Source organism: Ammospiza caudacuta, chromosome 10 (assembly GCF_027887145.1).
Source record: "Ammospiza caudacuta isolate bAmmCau1 chromosome 10, bAmmCau1.pri, whole genome shotgun sequence".
NCBI classification, from domain to species: domain Eukaryota; kingdom Metazoa; phylum Chordata; class Aves; order Passeriformes; family Passerellidae; genus Ammospiza; species Ammospiza caudacuta.
The window spans coordinates 8,561,970-8,581,925 of NC_080602.1; the positions used below are offsets into that span (position 1 = coordinate 8,561,970).

The 19,956-nt window shown below is 39.7% G+C and overlaps 1 protein-coding gene across 1 annotated transcript in view; it reads right to left on the minus strand.

Annotated features, from left to right (window-relative positions):
- Positions 1–7,858: 7,858 nt before the first annotated feature.
- Positions 7,859–19,956, minus strand: part of RORA (RAR related orphan receptor A) — a 353,017-nt gene continuing 340,919 nt past the window's right edge. Inside the window, exons 6-11 of the mRNA XM_058811042.1 lie at positions 18,511–18,632; positions 17,189–17,321; positions 16,412–16,519; positions 14,947–15,057; positions 13,573–13,685; positions 7,859–12,343 (exon numbers count right to left, since the gene is read on the minus strand). Coding sequence (XP_058667025.1) covers positions 12,179–12,343; positions 13,573–13,685; positions 14,947–15,057; positions 16,412–16,519; positions 17,189–17,321; positions 18,511–18,632 — 752 coding nt within the window. The 3' untranslated portion in view covers positions 7,859–12,178. The remainder of the gene's footprint in view (positions 12,344–13,572; positions 13,686–14,946; positions 15,058–16,411; positions 16,520–17,188; positions 17,322–18,510; positions 18,633–19,956) is intronic.

A 19,956-nucleotide genomic window follows, 5' to 3' on the forward strand; every position in this document is an offset into this window, starting at 1 on the left:
CGCGCCTCAGGACACTGGCCAATCAGCGCCCGGCGCATGCGTCAGGTGGTCTGAGTTAGCCAATAGGGAAACGGGCTCGAGCAGCGCCTCAGAGTGTGGCCGCCATTTTGTGGCGGGCGGGGCGAATGGTGGCGCGCAGCCGAATTATGTTAGAGATTTGCTCCGTGATCGCAGGCGGAGCCTAGGCAGGAGGTGGATGTGTCGGGCGGCGCATCCCGCCCCTCCCCGGCTCTTTCAGAGGTGGGGCCCTGGGTAGAGGGTGGGTGCCCCGGGTGGCTCCTCCCGCTCCGGGTGTGCAGAGGTGGGAGGGGAGCCGCTTGTCACTGCGCCGTTGGAGGCGCGTGAGGGCTGGGGCGCCCTGGAGGAGGCTGCGTTCGGCAGCTTCCCTCCTCTCAGGCGTTCCGTTTTCCTGGCTCATTTCTTGTGAGCAGAGCCGCGAAATCTTTTTTAACTGATGGGCAGGCTTCCCAGTGTGGTAAAATGTGGAATTCGGGTATTCTCACAGCCCGTAAGTCTGGGTGATGGAAACTAATTTGCCTGTGGTACAAGAAGAGGTGATGCCCTAAAGATGGGGAAATGATGAGGGTAGAGTGTGTGCCTGGTGTTCTGTGATTAAAATGGGGCACTATTACATAAATACAGGAAAACCCAGAGATGATTCAGAATTATTTCCAAACCCACCATACAAGGGAGTCTTCAGCTTGCTTGCAGATCAGTTTTAAGGATAGTGATTTTAATTCTGCCCTCTTGATTTATCTTAGAGAAGCAGAAAGGTTTTCTGTCCCATTGGATAGACCCACCCAGAGCCGAGCCGTGGAATTTACCCCCTTGCAAGGAGTGATCTTAGGTCCCAACCCAGGTATGGTAACAGTTCTGTAGCTGAATTATGAGAACGCTTATCTTGGTGAATGTGGCAGCTTAAATCCTACTCCAGGCTGCATCTCTCTAAAACCTACAGTATCTGATTGTTTTGTTGTTTTATCTTTGTACTTCCATGACACAAACATGAACATTAAGAAACAGGTTTCCACTGTGAGGGTGATGAAACAGTAGCACAGGTTGCCCAGGGAAGTTTTGGAGTCACCATCCTTGGAAATACTCAAAAGCCAGGCATGGTCCTGGGCAACCAGTTCAAGGAGAGCCTGCTTGGGGCCTCTGAAGTCCCTGTCACCCTCAGCAGTTCTGTGGTCCTGTGAAATAATCAGAGGTGAAACCCACCACCTCCTAATACACTTTAGCTTTCCTCATGGGCAGGCACAGGAGGGAGTTCTCAGTTTGTCTCACTTCAGAAAAACTCCTGTTTTAGATAGAACTATACAGTTCTTTCAAAAGCTGTTCCCTAACCTCTGTGTTGGTGGTTAGGAACTGTCCTGTGACTGGGAAGACTGGGCAGGATCATGGCCTGAGGATAAGAAAATGAAGTCTGTGTTTTCAGTGTCCTGACTGCTGTAGACATGGAGCTGCTGTAGAACACATGGCACTGCTTAGTGCTACCGTTCTGGCAGTTATCACTTACACTCCTTCTTTTTGTAGACTTATCTGTAGGTGAAGGCTGCTTCCAGATACAGTGCTCCAAAGATGAATGCTAGAGTCTATTTCTGGATCATGGTCAGACATATAAATACTGAGCTGTAAAAGCCCTGTCAAGACTGAGGCATTTCTGAGTAGGTGCAGAAGGAGAATTTCACATGCCTGAAGTCTTAAGACCAAGCATGCTGCTGACACATTCAGGTATTCCCCAAGTTAGCACAGCAGAGGGGAGTGGCAACTTTGACTTTTGATGCCTAAATTGTATTAAAACTTCAATTTTGATACCCAAATCCTCATTTGTCTGACCTAAAATCTGTCCTAAAGCAGTATTTCTGCTGGGAGTGCTCACTGGGAGGGTTTTGTGCCAAGTCTCTTGTATTTGCACATGAGGTAGTGACCTGTGATTTCAAACAAGACACCTTCACACAGAGGGGAGCCACATTCACCCACATTCATTCTGAAAAGGTTTGGAGCTCTCCTTGGCCAAAAGGGGAGCTGAAAAGGTGTTTGGGGGCCATCTGGTTCCCTGCTGCTGACAGAACATGCTGTACATGCTAAACCAGCTCTAACCTCTGTGTGGTCTAACTTTGTATCTGTGCATTCCTTAAGGCATGAACCTAATAAACTGCAATTCAGGAAACCAAGGAAAATACCACTGACAAAAAAATCAAGACAGGTTTTTCCATTAGAAGCTGAAGTTTTATTACAGGATAAGAGTACATAAAGCACATCTAAAATCGATGTGTTCAATGCACTTAATAAAGGTAATGTAATATTAAAGGTACGGTTTCTAAGTACAATATAACAACATTCATATTAGAATGAAAATTGGAGTATTTAAAAGACAACATTAAATCTCTTATTTTTACAGTCATATTTACAAAATGAATCAAAATACTTTTTCCGGGACCGAGTAAAATAACAAACTGGAATATAAGCAGGCTATTGTAAGAGTGAGTTGGAAAGGTCTATGGAAGGGAGAGGTGAAGTGACTGGGTAAAGATCATTAGCAAAGGTTTAGTACAATACCACATCCTCTTGATGGCTTACATTTGCTTGTGGCTAGAAAAGGAATTTGTACATACTGTACACATAACAGACAGCACATATTTACATGTACAGTATCATTGCATTAAACTTGTGTGTATTTACAGAAATTTGAGCATATCACTCAACGAGGTTTTTAAGTCTGTGTGCTTCATCTTCAATCTGATGTATATTTGTAATCAGCATTTATTCTGTTGTTGGTATGTTGAACATTTACTAAAGAGGGAGGATAAATGTTAACCAAATGGTTTTGCATAAATATATCAAACAATTAAAACAACGGGGAGAATGTGTTCCTGGCATTAGCTATAGGTTGGTACGTACAAATTTAAGAGTGAGTCCTTCTCTCTTTGAAAATATCAAAAGGTGACTTAAATCAAGAAGGGAAAACAAAATTGTCATGGCTTATATTTAAATAAGATTGTAGCTTCAAGAGGTTTTTATAATTGTCCTGATAGTGTTTGCAGTTAAACATTCCACTTATGAAAATATACCCATGGTGCAGTAAAGTTTGTTTTTGTTTTTAGGTCAACAGTATGTTTGCTGTTTAAAAAAAATTATTTATATATATATATTCCTTGGATTGAGGGTATAAAAGCAGTGCATGGAAGCCAAGAACCATGGCTTTAAAATTCACTACCTTCTATTATCAAAAAGTGCAGTAAACAGAAACATTGTTATTAATAAATTGCTCAAAAATCTTTGCTAAAGATCTTATAAATTCAGTAATATTACAGAAAAATTCTAATAAATATTTAAAAGGTTAATTACCTCCTTAGTTAGATATTTGATATCCATCAGTTTTTAAGAATGAACATGAAAACAATATCTAGAATGAAAGGAACAGGGGACAGGAATATTTTGAAGGGTACATGACTACGTAAATTAAGGTATACATGGAAAAATAAAAACAAAACCCCCATACCTGACAAAACGTTGCAAATTCCACTTGTTAATTAACTTTAGTTGCTACTGGCTGTCCTTGGATATGTATGCATGGTGTGTAAAGCATATCCAGGGACTGAACTCAGCCATCCATCAGGGCAGGTTTCCAGAACATTCCTATTTACAGTAACTGGAGTGAAGTGTGTAGGCATGGCCCAGTGACATCCGCAGTAACATCTGAGCGTGTACAGATCCTATTTAAAGTGAGCAGGGAGGAAGGCACCCAGCAGAATAACATCTATACATTTCCAATGCAACAACAGGATAGAATTCTCCAACAAGCCAAATAACTACCTCCCTTTCAGACAGACAGCATACTGGAATTATTTTATACTGGCAGATTAGATGTTTTTCTTATTTTGAATACAATACAGGCAGACTCTTTTAGTAACCAAAAGGATAACAAGCTGGACAGAACAATTTTAATAACATTAATAATTAATAATGTTAATAATGTAGAAAAAAATTCTACATTTGATATCAAGTATCTGTACCGGTGAAGTAATTTTCTCCTTATTAAATATACTATAGAATAATTTATATAATGACACTATGCATTTAAAGAGAAAACCATGTCCCAAATCTTGTACTCTGATACAGGTACTTGTTGGGCATATGTTGGTGTATATATATATATACACAAATATATATATTTATATATAGTTATACTCAGTGAAATTAACAAGACCCAAAGGTGGTATTGTCTAGGAATAAAAGGGGTTTGTTTGTTTTTGTTCACAAAAGTAACTTATCTAGCACCACACATCAGAAAAACACAAAAATAGCACACTCTAGTTCTAAACAGCTATGTCTAAAATAGATTATATAGTAAAACAGATATTATACAGCATAATGTGGTATTTGATAAACAGATAAATATTTGCACTGTGTAGGCTGTTTATAGTATAATTTTATCTATACAGAATGAAAGCAAAAAGTTAACTGTATAGAGGTGAGCAGAACAACATTAAATATTATGACTCCAAAGCAGAGACAAAGTTAGAGTTGAAAGAATAGAGCAAGATAAAATGTTTACAGGCCATTACAAGTCCTTAAATTAGTAGTAAAATAAGGAATCAGTTGCTCAAGTTTAAGAAAGCAGTAAACAAGAGATTTGCATTTACATGCAGATGTCTAAAACTTGTATTTCTTTTAAATCTATGCACAAAAAGTCATTTGTTTTATTGCTTGACATTCAGTTATGGCTAGAATATTTTTAACCTTTTTTTTGTACTTTGGAAACAAGAATATTGTTAAAGGTGCCATAAAAATGGACAACATTGAAAACAGTTTGCAAATAAACCACCTAACACTGCAGTTCTTTATACATTTTAAAAAGCCTTGTCTGGGGTTTGTCATATGTTAAATATATTTAATCTGGGAAAATACATTGTAGCTTGAAGCCTCCCATTGGCCCAAACATCCAATACAAAAACACATCTCCAGAAAAGGAGCAGGCAGACAATACAGTTACATATAAAGAAGCAGCCAGTTAATGTCCTAATACTTCAAATAGTGACCACTGTTCTGTAACTTGCTTCTAAATCAACGTAGAAATGAGGAACATTTTGGATTTGAAAAGGTCTACAGTACGTATGCCTTTTTGTGAAATAAAATTCACTGTATTGCTTATGAATTCTCTGCATTAGATATAGATAGCATTACAGATTGCAAGCTCCTGTAAGGTCTGTGCATCTACATTGAGACTCTGAGGGGTAATTCCGGGTAGTGTTTCTCAAACCGAAAGTCACAAGTGCTTGTTTGAATGATCCCAAGTGCCTGGCTCACGGTCAGAGCCCTCCAGACTCCCCAGCACAGAGCACCGGGCAGGGAACTCGGCAGTGCAGCTCAGCCCTGGCCCGGAGGAGCTGCAGGAGCCGCTGGGGACTGCACTTTGCGGTGCCCACCGTTCCCAAGTACCTGCGGCAGCTCGGGTCCTTCCCTTAGGAAATGCTGCCAACGTTCCAGCTGATCCACACTCCCTGCCCCAGGAAACCTGTCAATGCCAACACAGAGAGCCTGTGCAGAGATACAGCTCACAGAGATTGTGCTTTCAGAAACCTTGAGAAACACTAAGGTAGGAACACGAGTACACACAGGACATGTGAACGCTGAAAACATGCAGATGTTAACAAAGTGTCACGTCACACACCAAGCTGAACAACTCGATTGCGAAGTTCAGCTTGAAGAAGTAATAAGATTATGAGGGAAGACATACAAGTGAATATTGTGGCAGAAGAAGTGAGCCTATGAGTATTGATCTGAAGCCTTTATCATGTTTTGTTTCTTATTTGGATAGCCTACTTATTGCTATAAAGTTATTGCTATATTCTACCAATGATAAAGGCAAAAAAATAAAGGACAAACAGCAACATTATAGATGGAAAAGGTAGAATACAGCTTCTGTTTAGATGTTAAAATTCTATTTAGTACCTGAATAAAGTTCCAGAGAAAGACTGTATATTATGTTACGTATTTTTCTCCTCAAGTCCAGTGACTTAGCATTATGTAGCAAGCCATTATCACAGTACTAGAATTAAAGCACATACTGCAAGGATTTTTAAATAAATACTCATTTACATTTAAAAACTTTTCTTTTTGTTGTTGTATTTGGTATTTGTATGCATTTGCCCTCATTTCCACCAAATGATTAACTGACAGAAATACTTAAACAAAAAGAGGCTAATATTCAAATATATTAATGGATGTAACTTTAGAAGTGATATATATTAGTATTAATAATTAAAAATAGTTCTAATAGTTATGTTTCTCCAGCTAGGGAAAATAAAGATGTTCTGTGCAATCTGAATCAGCTAGCACAGGTAGAATTCCATACTCAAGAGAAAATTGCCTATTATTTTTGGATATTGTGTAGTAGTATATTGAGGAGTTTATGAATGTCTAGGGAAAAAAAATCCATGTCATTTGCACAGCTTACACTGTGTAACTTGTTTTGTTCATCAAGTACAGACTGGGGATTGTCTATGCCAATCCAAAAAAAGATACTGTAATGCTTGGATCATCACACTACTCAGTTAAAGCATCTTAGAGCTTGTCCATTCTAAGTGTTCCATTGATGTGCAAGTACATAAATAATAGGGTCCACTGCCAATCAGCAGCAGGAATTCTCTTCTGCTGAAGATGCTGGAACACCAACTGACCACACTTGCTAAGTGCCTGTCTGCCTTGGAACGCCATTCCCAGCTAGACTCAGCTGTCAGCCTGTGAAACCAAAAGTATGCTCTCCCTATTTATTAAGCAATCTCAAGTAACCAACTGGTAGCTGTATACCCATGAAAAAACCCCTAAAAAATACCAGAAAACTGGGGCTTTCTCCAAGCAGACACATTGGATGGAGGAGTCAAATTCACTCTCTTTCCAATGTAACCAAGGCGCTGCAGTCTTGCTCATTTTGTTTGTAGTTGTTTACTTGCTTTTCTACTTGCATTTTCAAAAGAATGTGAAGCCATAAAACAAAGCTAATTGGGACAGGCTTCAAGCATCCTCGTTTGGCACTGGAGACTTCTGAACATTGTTGGGTTTTGGTGCCATTATAAAATCACTGGAATTGCTGTATTTGATGTACTAAATATGAAAATTTCTTCAGCCGCAGTGTTTCATTGCAGCCAGGTTTTGGCTTTACCATGAAACATCTGCAGCAATGACAGACAACATTTGAAGTGTTGTTCTTGTACTCCTGCAGATCTGTGTTCCTTTCTATGTGACTTCACTGATGAAACTTAACCATGACCTTTTCATTCTTACTGCATTCTCACAAATGGATTAATTTTCTTTGATAACAATTTAAATACTAAAAAGCTGCTTTCTATTGCAGAACACTGAATTTCAGTTGGAAAAGTAGTCCTATCATTATAAAAATGTTCAGAGAGTATTGAAATTAATTTCAATCATATATTTAGTGGGTCAGCATTTATTTTCTAAAATATAATTGTAAAATCTTTGCATTATTTGGGGTATTCTGTTTTGAGCACAATACCAACCAAAAAGCAGCTCTACTGCAAGAGTGAGCAAGAGAATGAGGCACACATAGAGCATTTAGTTAAAAAAAATCCAGTTCTCTTGTGCCTCGGGGCAGGGGGAAGGGAAGAAATATTAGCATATTTTTTAAAAAGTAATTTGTTCCACCAGCAGTACTGGCCACCCTGTTGAAGAGTTTTAGAAGATCCCTGAGCACATTAGTTTCTGACTTCTAACCCCAGCTCTAAAATGATAGGGCTTCTCTTGTTGATAACGAGATGGATTGTCATTCACAGTTAAGTCAATCATAAGGTGCTTAATCTATTTACCCTTTTTTTCACCAATCAGCACAAAGAACTGTCAGAAAATAACTTTTATTTTTCTTTTTTAAATAATAAAAGGGCACAAAATTTAAACAATCGATGTTTTGTGACAGTGGTTTAGGATTATTATCTGGCTGCCCCTCAACAACAGACAAGTGATTCAATCGACATTCCTTAGCAAAAAAAAGGAAAAAAAAAAAGGAAAGAAAAGAAAAAAGGCAAAAAAAAGAAAAATCCTGTACAAATATGTATTTTTCCCTGAGGGATCAAGGTTACACCCGCAAGTGCTCTATGTACATATTGCACTGTAGAGGAATGAAGAACATGTGCAAAAAAAGCAACAATGATTGAAGCTTACTAATCAAACCTTTTAATCATGACTGCTATGTCATCTTGCATTTTGGAATGTCGGAACACAGCTATTCCTTTAATCTAAAATGTAAAAATAAAAAACAAGAAAGAAAAAGAAAAACGCACCTCTACTATGGCACATTCAATGAAATAAAAAGTTTTCCAAAGACAAATAGACAAATTCCATCAAGAAAATAATACAAAGTTCGTTCGTTTGTGGTTTTTTTTGTTTTTTAGAAAAATTACATTACTTTCTTTCATTGTTTCACATTACAAAATCTTTTTTTTTAATGTTTACACAAATCACATTTTATTGCAGGAATATTTCAAGTGCCATCAAACATTTATAGAAGGGTTAAAAAAATAGAAGTCTCTCTAAAGTGGTCCAGACAAGGCTTTGTATAGAATAAATCTTTTTACCACCTTCTATTTTTGACTTAAGTATTTTGAATACATTTTCTTTATTCCATTGACACTTAACAGCCTAGAAGCAGCCGCTCACACGTCCCACGCATACACTCATGTGCGCACACAATGGACTCTCTCACACACACAGGTGCACATAGACAGATATCTTGGTATTCATACTAAGATAAGCTAATAAAGAGCAACCAAACTTAAAAACAGCCTCCCTTTTTACCTAATTCCATACATCAAACAATGCTGGAGGTGATGACATGTATTAGAGTGGTTCATGTGACAGTATAGTCTAGTAGCTCTTCCTAGAAAGCCAGAAAACATCTCCAGGGACACATATAACTCCCAAGGAAAATATCTCTGCAGGCTCTAAGGACTAGGTCATCTAAACTTAAAATATTATGTTTAGTTATCCTAGTGTTTTTATTTGTAGTGAACTGGGCAGATGATGAAAATACTCATGTGAATATCCATTGACCTCCAGTTTTTAACTGGTTGATCATCTGATAGCAGGCCACAGTCCCAGGGGTTTTGCAGAGGGCATTTCCCCTGCTGTGCTGTGTTCTTACATGGCCATCTCCAAGCAGCCACTCTGGTGTTATTCTGAGTCCCCCTGCATAAAACCCCCCTTGGCAACAGGTGTCTGATCAGTGTGTCTGCTGTTTTTATCCCTCTTCATGAAGGGCAACCCAAAAATTCTACTCTATTGTCAAGTGGCTGTTAACTGTGACCAGGAACACAGAGTTACTTGAGGTGTGAATGTTCAGCTTGATTTAACAAGGTCCCAGTACACATGAGCTCCCACAAACAAAAACAACAGTGCTTTCTGGCCTGGAAGATCAGTCTCAGCTAAGGCCCTATTTGAAACCTTTTTATTGTTATGTATTTTATTACTAAATGCTCCAAGACTTATATTGTCAATGATTTATGAATGTAAATATGCTAAACAGAATCCAAACAAAACCACTGGCGCCTAGATACCTGGCAAAGCACTAATATTCATCATGAAAAGGTAAGAACAGGATGTGACTGAAAACTAATCCCCAATATTTTGCCTGGTAGTCTACATTGTCAGAAGTAGGAGGTGTATCTCACTCTCTAAAAAAGTAAGGTCTTACTTCTCCATTAATTGACACTGAGATTAAGTTTAGTTGATCTTTACAGGACTAGCACCTAAGGCTGGTCACATTCAGAAAACATTTGTTAGTTTAAAGAGGTGCTTCAAAAATAGGAATACACATTAGAATGCAAGTACCATATCATGCCAGTTACTCCAATAAAGTAAACAATGACCCAAGGAAGTGTTTCAGTGGGAGTGGAGTGAGCACGTGCTGGGCTGTGAGCCACTTGTTCAGGAGCAGGCAGGATGGAGCAGGAAACAGAGAGCTCTATGGAGCTTTTCCAAAAGGCCTCTCCTGGCTGCACCCCAGTGCTCACAGCACTGCAGGCGCTCCCCTCCCACCCTGCAGGGCACACTGCTCTGAGGAGGAGGTGTGGGGCTGTGCTCTCGCCCTCCTTGCAAAGCCTAGAGATGAGTGACAGCTGTAACCTTCCCTGATGTGCTAGACATGTTTAATAAGGGTCATAGATGAATGTTTCTATTTGGCCCCAAAGGAAACATGTTCAAATCACAGAATAAACCTATATTTTGCTAATAAGAACCCGCTGATCTGACTCTCCTTTTTAACATACTCAGGTTTAGGTGTGCTTCTATTCACTTGTTAGTTCTCAACAACTGTAACTTATGTAAGAGACTGTTTACCCTTGGAAGTTAAAGCAGTAGGGCACATTCTGTCTCATTCCTTTTCGTTTTTTGACGTTCCCAGCTTTTTCTTAGGTACTTCATCCAAACTATATATATGTGTGATGGCCTACAGGGCATCCAGTTATGCATCTGCATCTCATCCAAACCCAAATCTACACCTCTGGCCCAAACACCCACAGTTTGTAATGTTGTTTATGTGAACCTGCTTCCTTCAGAACTTTGCTCAGAGATAGAATTCTTCCTGAAGGGAATGGTAATTAAGAACACTGCAAGATTCAGCTTATTGGTTGGTTATGTGATACAGGAATCAGAATTACAGAATGCAGGTTTCTGATATTTATGATTTCCAGGCTTGTACTGAGTACAAACTAATGCTTTCTAGCAACAGCATGCCTTTCCTTTCTTAGTTTGTTCCCATCTGATCAACTTTAAAGTGCATCTTTTTAAACAAGGAGAGAACAGACTTCTCTGCTCAGCTCCCTGAAACTGAACTGCTGGATGCTGGAACAACAGGGGTCAGTGTGTCTCATCTCACTGAAGCCAAAGACAAACCTATGGATTTGGACAGGCTACAGCTTGGCATTGGAAGGCATTGTTTACAATATGGAGTACAAAAGTATGTAATATTACATGTAAAAAGTACTTTTCTGCAAGCATGTCAATACACACATACTTTTACTGTAGATACAGACTTGAATAAATACTTTCAAATCTGGATTTATGGTGGGCAGGAATACACTATTTAATAGCCTGATTTTCAAAGATGCTGTGTTACTCATTTGTAAATGATCTGTAATTAATTAGTTCAACTCTGACAGTGGAAACTCAGAACCTTTGAAAATGAGGCTTTTGACTTTGAAACATTCCGGTTTGAAAGACTTGAAAATAAAAGTACCTTTGAATTTAACTTCTGAAAAGATTATTTTAATGTAGAAAATTGTCGTTATTTTCAACTCTTTAAAAAAACCTCTAACCATTTCAGGATATGACCAGCCTCTCTTTAAAAGTAACATGGAAAACAGCAGCATAAATACCTCCCAATGTACCAGTACCTGCCAAACCTTTTTCAGTTAAACTTGAATTTCTGGTGCACATGCAACACAACAATGAACACGCTAGCATTTAATTTAAAGAAAAAGGTGCAAAATGAAAGTGCCTTATCAATTCAACAAGAAAAGCTATACCAGTAACTACATTTTATATTAATTAAAACAATATATAAACAATATCTCTTTTGCTATATATAGTCTTCATGCCCATTTACCCTGTAATATATTATAATGCTATTGTTGCTATTGCTATGGACCCTTTTCATGCCGTTCTGTCTACTGGCAAACAGTGGTAGGTGAAAAAAAATCGTCCTTCATGAAACAATGAGCAAGTTGTGCAAACTGATGCTGAAATCTCTGCAATGCACACCAGTCGCTGATTACTAGGTGGACTCTGTTCTGACCAACAAATTGATTGTTCTGTCAAAAGCCTGGGCAGTGAACTACAGGAGAAAACAACCTTCTGACATTAGTACCCTCAGTCTGTGTAAACAGAGGTCAAGGATTGAGAAGTTGAGACAGAAAAAGGGTCCATATTTGTAGGCATAATGGAAATCATATGCATGAGAAAAACAAGTTCAACTTTGTTTCATTGTTTCCCATCCTTCGCCTGACCCCGACCGCCAAGAGATGTGCAGTGTGTTGGCTCCCTAGGTCTGTGCAGGGCCATATAAAGTGTCTTGGTTTTCTTTCTTTTTTTTTTTCCTTTTTTTTCCTTTCTTTTGTTTTAATGTTTGTACTTCAGACATTCTAGAAGTGCTTAGGTGATACGTTTACCCATCAATTTGCATTGCTGGCTCAAACTCTGAAGTGAACAACTCCTTGTAAAGTGGAGGAAAATGAAGTCGCACAATGTCTGGGTATATTGCTTTAAATGCCATAAGCTTTTCTGTATGTCGTCCACACAGTGCTCTTAAAGTAGACACTTTGCATATTAACTGTAAAAAAATGAACACAAGTCATATGGTCATACATGGAACCAGGCCTCCCAATCTTGCTGTAAGGATTAAAGCTCTCCCAAACCAAATTATTAACTTAACAAGGACATTTTAGATGCACAGTCATGGATATCTGCTGGAAGTATTTAAGTAATGGACTCACAGCTATTTTTGAAATAATATTTTTTAAGTTCTCAGGAAAATGTGGCATTAGGTTTCCTTGCTGGATTGAAAAACAAGTATTTCAGGGCTGGATCTTCACTCATTAAATTATCCTCTTGGAAGAAGGTAATCCCAACTGCTTTTAAATCCACTGTGAATATTATAGAGGGAACTGGCAATGCAATAGATTAGATTTATTTACCTTAATTGAAATAAGGTAAAAAAAATATACTTCTAAAATATCATGAGGGTGCTCCCTGAAGTTACTGAGTAAAATATTCGTATCAAAGCATATGGAAGACTCTTTCTTCTGACAAAGGTATCCAGAGCATACACTGAGAGAAAATTACATGAGCCAGGATTTGAAATTAAGAAAATCTGCAGAGCCCATGCTGGAGCATCCTGCTTCTATTGTAAGTAATTCTTTGGTGTGAAACAAAGCATAAGCTCTGGCTGTGCAGAGGTGTAAAAGGAACTACCTCTGCAAGCTAAAGTGCCTATATTTCCCCAGTTCTTCAGATTTACTTCTTGTAACATCACACTAGTTTATCATTTCTGAGAAATTACATGAAGATACTTGAGTAGGTAGTGCCTCGTTTCCCTAGGCATCACTTTTGGAAGAACTGAGAAAAAGGCTGTGTGGGGAACTTCTCATGGAAGTTGGCAAAGCAAGTTTAGTTTGTGCATTGCATGTTATAACAACTTAATTGTCATGCAGCAGAGATTCCACAAATACTAAGGCATGCATGTTGTGGCACTGAAATAGTATTCTGTGTGGCAGGAGTGTTGTGTAGGAGAGCTATCATAAAAACCTTCATCACTTTTCACGAAGTTCCACATAAAAATACTCCCTTTCAGACCATTAGCAACCTTGTTCCCTAGAACATCATCATTTCACCTCTTCTAGGTTTAAGTAACAAGGTTCAACTGAGCAGCTCCATTTTGAACAAAGAATTCTGGGTTTATAAATAAATTAACTGTGCATGAGCTTTACCCCATAATCAGGGCAGTGCTCAGGTGAAGGCACTCTTTCACAGTCCTGTGCCATGGCACAGGATGACCCTTACCTTGGTCAGAATTCCATCTTCTCGGTGGTTCTTCTGTAGGACGTGCTGAAGTGCTAGCTGGATCTTCTGTTGGAGTTTCTCAATTTTTACTTTCTCCTGAAGCCATGAGCGATCTGAATATAAATGGAGTTAAAACCTCTAGTAATGCACACATGGATCACAGTGCACCAGGAAGTACTAAGTCTGTTACAGATTCCTTTTTCCTATTTGCAACCTTCCTTCCAATTGTCATATACTTTCATATAGAAAATGGGCTTCAAAATTAACAGGTTTTGAAATATATTTATTACATGCATTTAAAGTTACTTTTATAAAGCCCTTATTTAGGAGAATGCAATGCATCTGAGTAAGATCTATTACTCATTTGCAAGAAAATCTGTAAAATGCAGAGTGTTTACAAAATGAGGCTAGCAACTTTTTACTGGGAAATTAATAGATCATATAATGAACAACTACTTGGAGAGGATCATCTTGCTAAGATCTTACAGAACTTAGAGAAAGCCAGCAGAACTTACAGAACTTACAGTGACTGACAGAAAAATCAGATGCAAAGATTCAACTACTAAAAAAAAAACTACAGCTGAACTTCCTGGCAGAAAAGCAGTATTAGCTGTGACAGAACTGTAGGGTTTTGTAGGTTGCTAAGACACAGGGCTAACACACTTCCTGTCTGGCCAACAACATGAGAACATATTTATGGCAGACTCAATAAAGCCACCATTGCTAACAGAACGAGACCATTATGGTGCAGTCTGAACTCACAGTTTCCTTCCTCAGGTGTCAGGCCAGGCACAAACTGACTTTCTGCCCCAGTACCTTGCTCCACCTGACCTAAGAAGCCTTTCCAGGACCTGGAGCACACTGTGCACATTCATCTGTGATTATTAAGTTAATTTAGCCACAGGCATGGCAGACCCAAGCTGACTTTTGGGGTGACTTGGATGTCTTGCACCATAATTCTCAGTGTCCCCAGTCACACTAAAATGGCACTGCTGGAAATTTTCTGTTGTGCTGCAGCTGCAAGCTCACATGCATGGACAGCTGTCTATGGGAGTTCAGTAACTACCTCTCACCAGGACTGGCTCATGAGTCTCACTCAAATGCATTTAAGCCTTTGCAAAGAAGCTGAGTCCTCAACAAAGTGAAAATGTGGAAAATATGGGCTTAGATTAGGATTTCCAATTTAACAAAATGGTTCCTAAATTCATAGTTTTAATGTGATTATTAAAATAAAAAAATTGGTGAGGAGAAGACACTCAAAAAATGTCCACAATATTTCCACAACATCTGATAATTGTAACATTATAATTAAAAAGTCCTGAAAATAAAAACAACCCCTACCAGATAAATCTAGAGGAAATCTTCATCTCTTACCTGCTGACATTAAAACAAACGCAGAAAACAAAGCTATCTCATCTTCTGTCAGGTGCATAGAACATAAACTTTTTCCAAATTCAAACACAAAGCTAATGAAGTCTTCACAACCTGCAAAAAAAAAGCTAAGCTCTTGTTACATTGTTTAAAACTACTTCAGTGCTACAGAGTTATTGATTTATTCTGATAGAGATGAGAAATAGATGTAAAACACTTCAAAGGTGGTCTTCTTCTTAAGGACTGTGAAGTGATGGCAGTGAGATCTCACTCATCCTTGAGGGTATTACTCCACTCCCACAAGTTCCCAGCTCCCACATCCTGGCAACCAAGACTGACAAAGTTTTGCACACTGTATCTTTTCTACAGTGGGTTCTCATGGGGTGAATATGAATAAATCTCAAGCCATTTACTTTCAAGCTCAAAATTGCTCTACCTTTGTTTCTGTTCTAAATGGAACCTTGTCATGTCAGCGTGGACTGAAGAAGTTCTGACTTTAAGATTATTGAGCACACAAAGTGGGGGAAGAGAGGCACACAGGGACATGCAGGAAGCAAAGGGAGAAGCCAAGGTCTGACTGAACACGGTTCATGCAGAACAGGAACTCTGTCTCCTTCCATCCATTCTCTTGCTCACACAGGTTATTCAGGTTACTGCTGCTGTCACACATGCAGGCACAGTCTGCAAAGTGAGCCCTGCTCTGAGGAGCATCACAACCTGAGAGACAAAGGTTTTCCTCAGCCTCCCCAGCCTAAACTTCTGCATACAGCTGGTAACAGATCCAAGTTATATTTCCTCAGAAGCCAGAACTGTTTGTGCTCTGACCTTGTACCTTGAGGTGTTTTAGAAAGGCAGAGAATACTTCAGTAATTGTCCAGCATTCTCCACTGATGTATTTTCACTGCCTATAAAGTAGCTTACAGCCCAAATCTATACCCAGTGAATAGATCCTTTTAAAATTAACAAAAATATACAGGAAAAAATTTCAAAATTATATGTAGTTTAATTTTAAAAAATTATTTACAGTGTTTTACCAGCAAATAACCGGACTTGGCAAAATTTAAAACACCATTAATATCTTCAAAGCAATCATGTCAGTATATCCCAAATTAGCTTAAAATCTGCTGCCTTTTCCAACAGGATACATGAAACATTACATTACATATGAAATCTGGGCTTCTCCTCTCAACAAGTGAGTCCAAACAGCTCTACCCTAATCAAAATGCTGGACTTCAGCACCAACAGTCCTTTACTGCACAGCCTTCAGCTGTTTTACCTCCTGAAATCAGCTTGGCCTCAAACAGAGCCAGAACACAGCAGTCTGAGCTCCAGAACTCTTTTATTTGAATACTATAGACTGATTTTTCAAAGCAGCTGTTTTCCCTTGCCTTTCCACCGTATTATTTTTATTCTGGTTTTTTGGGGTTTGTTTTTTTTTTTTAAGACACAACAATTCACATTTCCTTACCTAAGGACTTGAAAACCTCTGGGCTAGCATACTTGCCATCAAAGTAGACTGTGTTGTTCTGGGAGTCAAAGGCACGGCACATTCTGATGAACACAACCTCTAAAGACCCTATAACAGAAACAAGGGATGTTTGACTAAGGAAGGAGAGCCTGCAGTTGCAAAGAGCAAGTGAGAATTTAATAACAATGCTCTGCATTCATTGTCAGTTTAGTAGTGTAGTAAGTTGCTGTGGTGTAACAAAGCATAGTTTGGTTTGCTGGTAGAATTACAAGAATTCCCATAAACCCCTTTAGAAGTTTTTGCTAAAGCAACTTAGTTAATGGTAATGAACTTGAGTCATTTTTTTAGAGTAATGAAGTCTCTGAAGCCAAAGCAGCTCATTTATATATGTGTTCACCAAGCCTTAACAACTTGGTCCAGTATTTGTAACCTGAATTACTCCTACAATATCTTGTGTAGAACAATTTGGATTTTTACCTTGAAATACTCACTATTAGCAATCAAAAAAAAATTAAATCCAATTTTTACATCTTAACACACTCATTGCTCCTTTTATCCATAATGAAAATTTATTAGATAGACCTGAACTCCTTCTCCCCACAATAACTAAGATGATGTTACTTCCAAGACAGAAATTTTGCAAGGTTTTCCATTATTTAATTTTAAAAGACCATTGTACTGCATATAAATATATGTGTATGCAACCACTGTATGTAACATGTAACACCTTCCTCAGGCAAAACTAATAGAAGCAGACCTTAAAGCTGACCCACATACCTGCTTTTAAAAGCACAATTTGATCATTTTGACACAGCTCCATAAAGCCATCAATGCGTTTGGCAAATTCCACTACATACTGTATAGCTTCTGTTATTTTGACTGCGCATAACTGCCACATTACCTCCCTTTGCTGTTTGAGAGAAGAGAAATGAAAAAATTACTAACCAAAGCTCACTGTCAGAAAGTAAACTGAGCTAAAGAAAACCAAACAACAAATTGAGTGAGTTCCCTCCAACACTCCTGGCTGCAGTCTGACCTCAAAACCAGAGCCGCATGTGGGTGAGTGACAATGCAACCATGGAAGACTTCTTCAGTCATGTCGCGATAGATCCAGCTCAGAGTACTTTTATATAAGCCAAAAATGTCAAAGTGTAACGAGTTTGGTCATTTCAGTGGGAATTTTATTCACTGCATGAAAATAAAATGCCAATTTACACCAACAAGGCACGATCATATTTTTCCTGTCAGCTTCTGTATTTTGTACAGAATGCAAATTATCAACCTAGCTCATCTTCAGAAGAATACATATAAATATGTCCATATATGAAGATCATCTTGATAAAAACGTAAGGAAAACATGCAAGTAGTGAGTTTTTCCAGTGTTGAAAATAATGCAGAATGAAATCACCTAAAGTAGAAAAAATTGTACTCCGAAAGGTTAAATATTTTTCTGTGGAAATGAAAAATATGTTCAAAGAACAGTGTGCTTCAGCAGTGCTTCCCCAGGCCATTTTCCAAAAGTAGCCAATTGGCAGCAGCTTGTGGATAGAAGGCACGTTGGAAATAACACTGATTAGACCTTACAATACCCTGGTGGCATGGCAGCACTGTGCTGCTGCTCCACAGGTAAAAGCCAAACACTGAGGGACAACTGGAGCATGAATCAGGATTACAGTGAACCCCCAAGGCTGGAAATGTGATGGAGCTCTGTGTTTATAAACTCCAGCTAAAGCACAGCATGTAACATCACAAACTTGGTGGCTTCGCCTTCTGTTGTTGTCGATCCAGGACATGACAATTTAAGAGAAGAAAATAACATGCCAATTAGGATTGAAAAAATTCCTATTATTTCCTATCCTTTACCAGAGACAGATTTTAGGAGAATGTCTTTGCCTTTTCCTATACCTCTAAAAATCACAAATGCAAAAGATATCGTGACCATACTGCTGCTTTTGATTCTAGTGTATTATTTTTTTAAACACACAGAAATATACATTCCTGATAGTAAGGAGAAAGCAGTGAAAAAGTGAATTTTGCAGTGTGTTATGGAAATACCATGCTTTAAAGAAACCATGCCGTATCTTGGCATGCTTTTATACCTTGTTCTGATAGTTCTCAATTTCTTCCTGCAGAAAAGTTTGCCATGTTATCTGCTGTAACTCCTCTCTCAAGTACTGGCAAGTTTCCATGTGTGACTTGGAAATATTTTGTGCAAGATGTTCTAAAAGAAAGAGCAGAAAGCGACACGCGTTAGAAATGCAAAGCTATACCTTCAGACACGAGAAAAGCTCGTACATTTCAGCTGCAACAGGGGGAGGGGAGAGGGTGAGCTGAGAGAGAAAATCGCTTTGCTTTGACTTTCCTTGGAACCGGCGTCGGCAGGCGCAGCCACTGAACGGCGGCCGGAGACCGCGCCCGCAGCCGCCGCCAGAGGGCGCCGCTGACCCAGAGTTGGGCACCGGCACAAAGCGGCGCCAAGGGGGGACACGGACACCGGGGGGGAACACCCGGCACCGGGCACGGCTGGGACACACCCGGCACGGCTGGGACACACCCGGCACCGGGCACCGCGGGGGAACACCGGGCACCGCGGGGGAACACCGTACACGGACACCGCGGGGACACACCGGGGGGGAACACCCGGCACCGGGCACGGCTGGGACACACCCGGCACCGGGCACCGCGGGGGCACACCGGGCACCGCGGGGGAACACCGTACACGGACACCGCGGGGGAACACCGGGCACCGCGGGGAAACACCGGCACCGGGCAGCACGGGGGCACACCGGGCACCGGGCACCGTTGGGGCGCACCCGGCACCGCGGGGGAACACCGGCACCGGGCCCAGAAGGACACCACGGACTACAGGCGCAGGAACTGTGGGAAGAAGAGGGGGATGGCGCCTCCAGCGAGCGCACACCGCTGGACAAGGCCGTGCTGAACGCAGGGCACATCAGGGACGGGACAGAACGGCACTGCCAGGCAGGCAGAGCTGCCAGTGCCATCGCTTTCCAATAGGCAAATACAGGCACCACCTGTCTAGCACTCTCTCAGGCAGGACTCTGGTTCCATGAGGCTGCCTGGGAGGGAAAAGTGGTTTTTTTCCCTACTCTCATAAAATTTTAAAAATATCACAAAAATGCATCTATTAGAGAATCCAGAAGACTAAGATAACACACTAAAAAATCCCTAACACTAGAGGTTGTTTTCCTTCAGCTTTAGAGTAGTCACCTAGTTTACTGCACATGATTTAAAAGTTCCATACGTTTTAATTTGAAATAGAATTATTTTCTGCTGCTACACTTGATTAAAAGATGCATAATGCAGATTTACATTTATTAATAAAACCTGGTTCCATAAATGTTTAGGAACACTTTCAAAAGCCTGAACAGAATTTAGATACCCATGTTCCACTTTTATTTAACTTCCCCTTTCCTACCCTGACCCTTCAGGTGGGCATGTTCTCCTATTTTAGCACGTGACAAGTAGAGGCCTGGGGACTTGTCTCACAGAATCCTGCTTTGTTTGGCCACTGAAAATGAAGG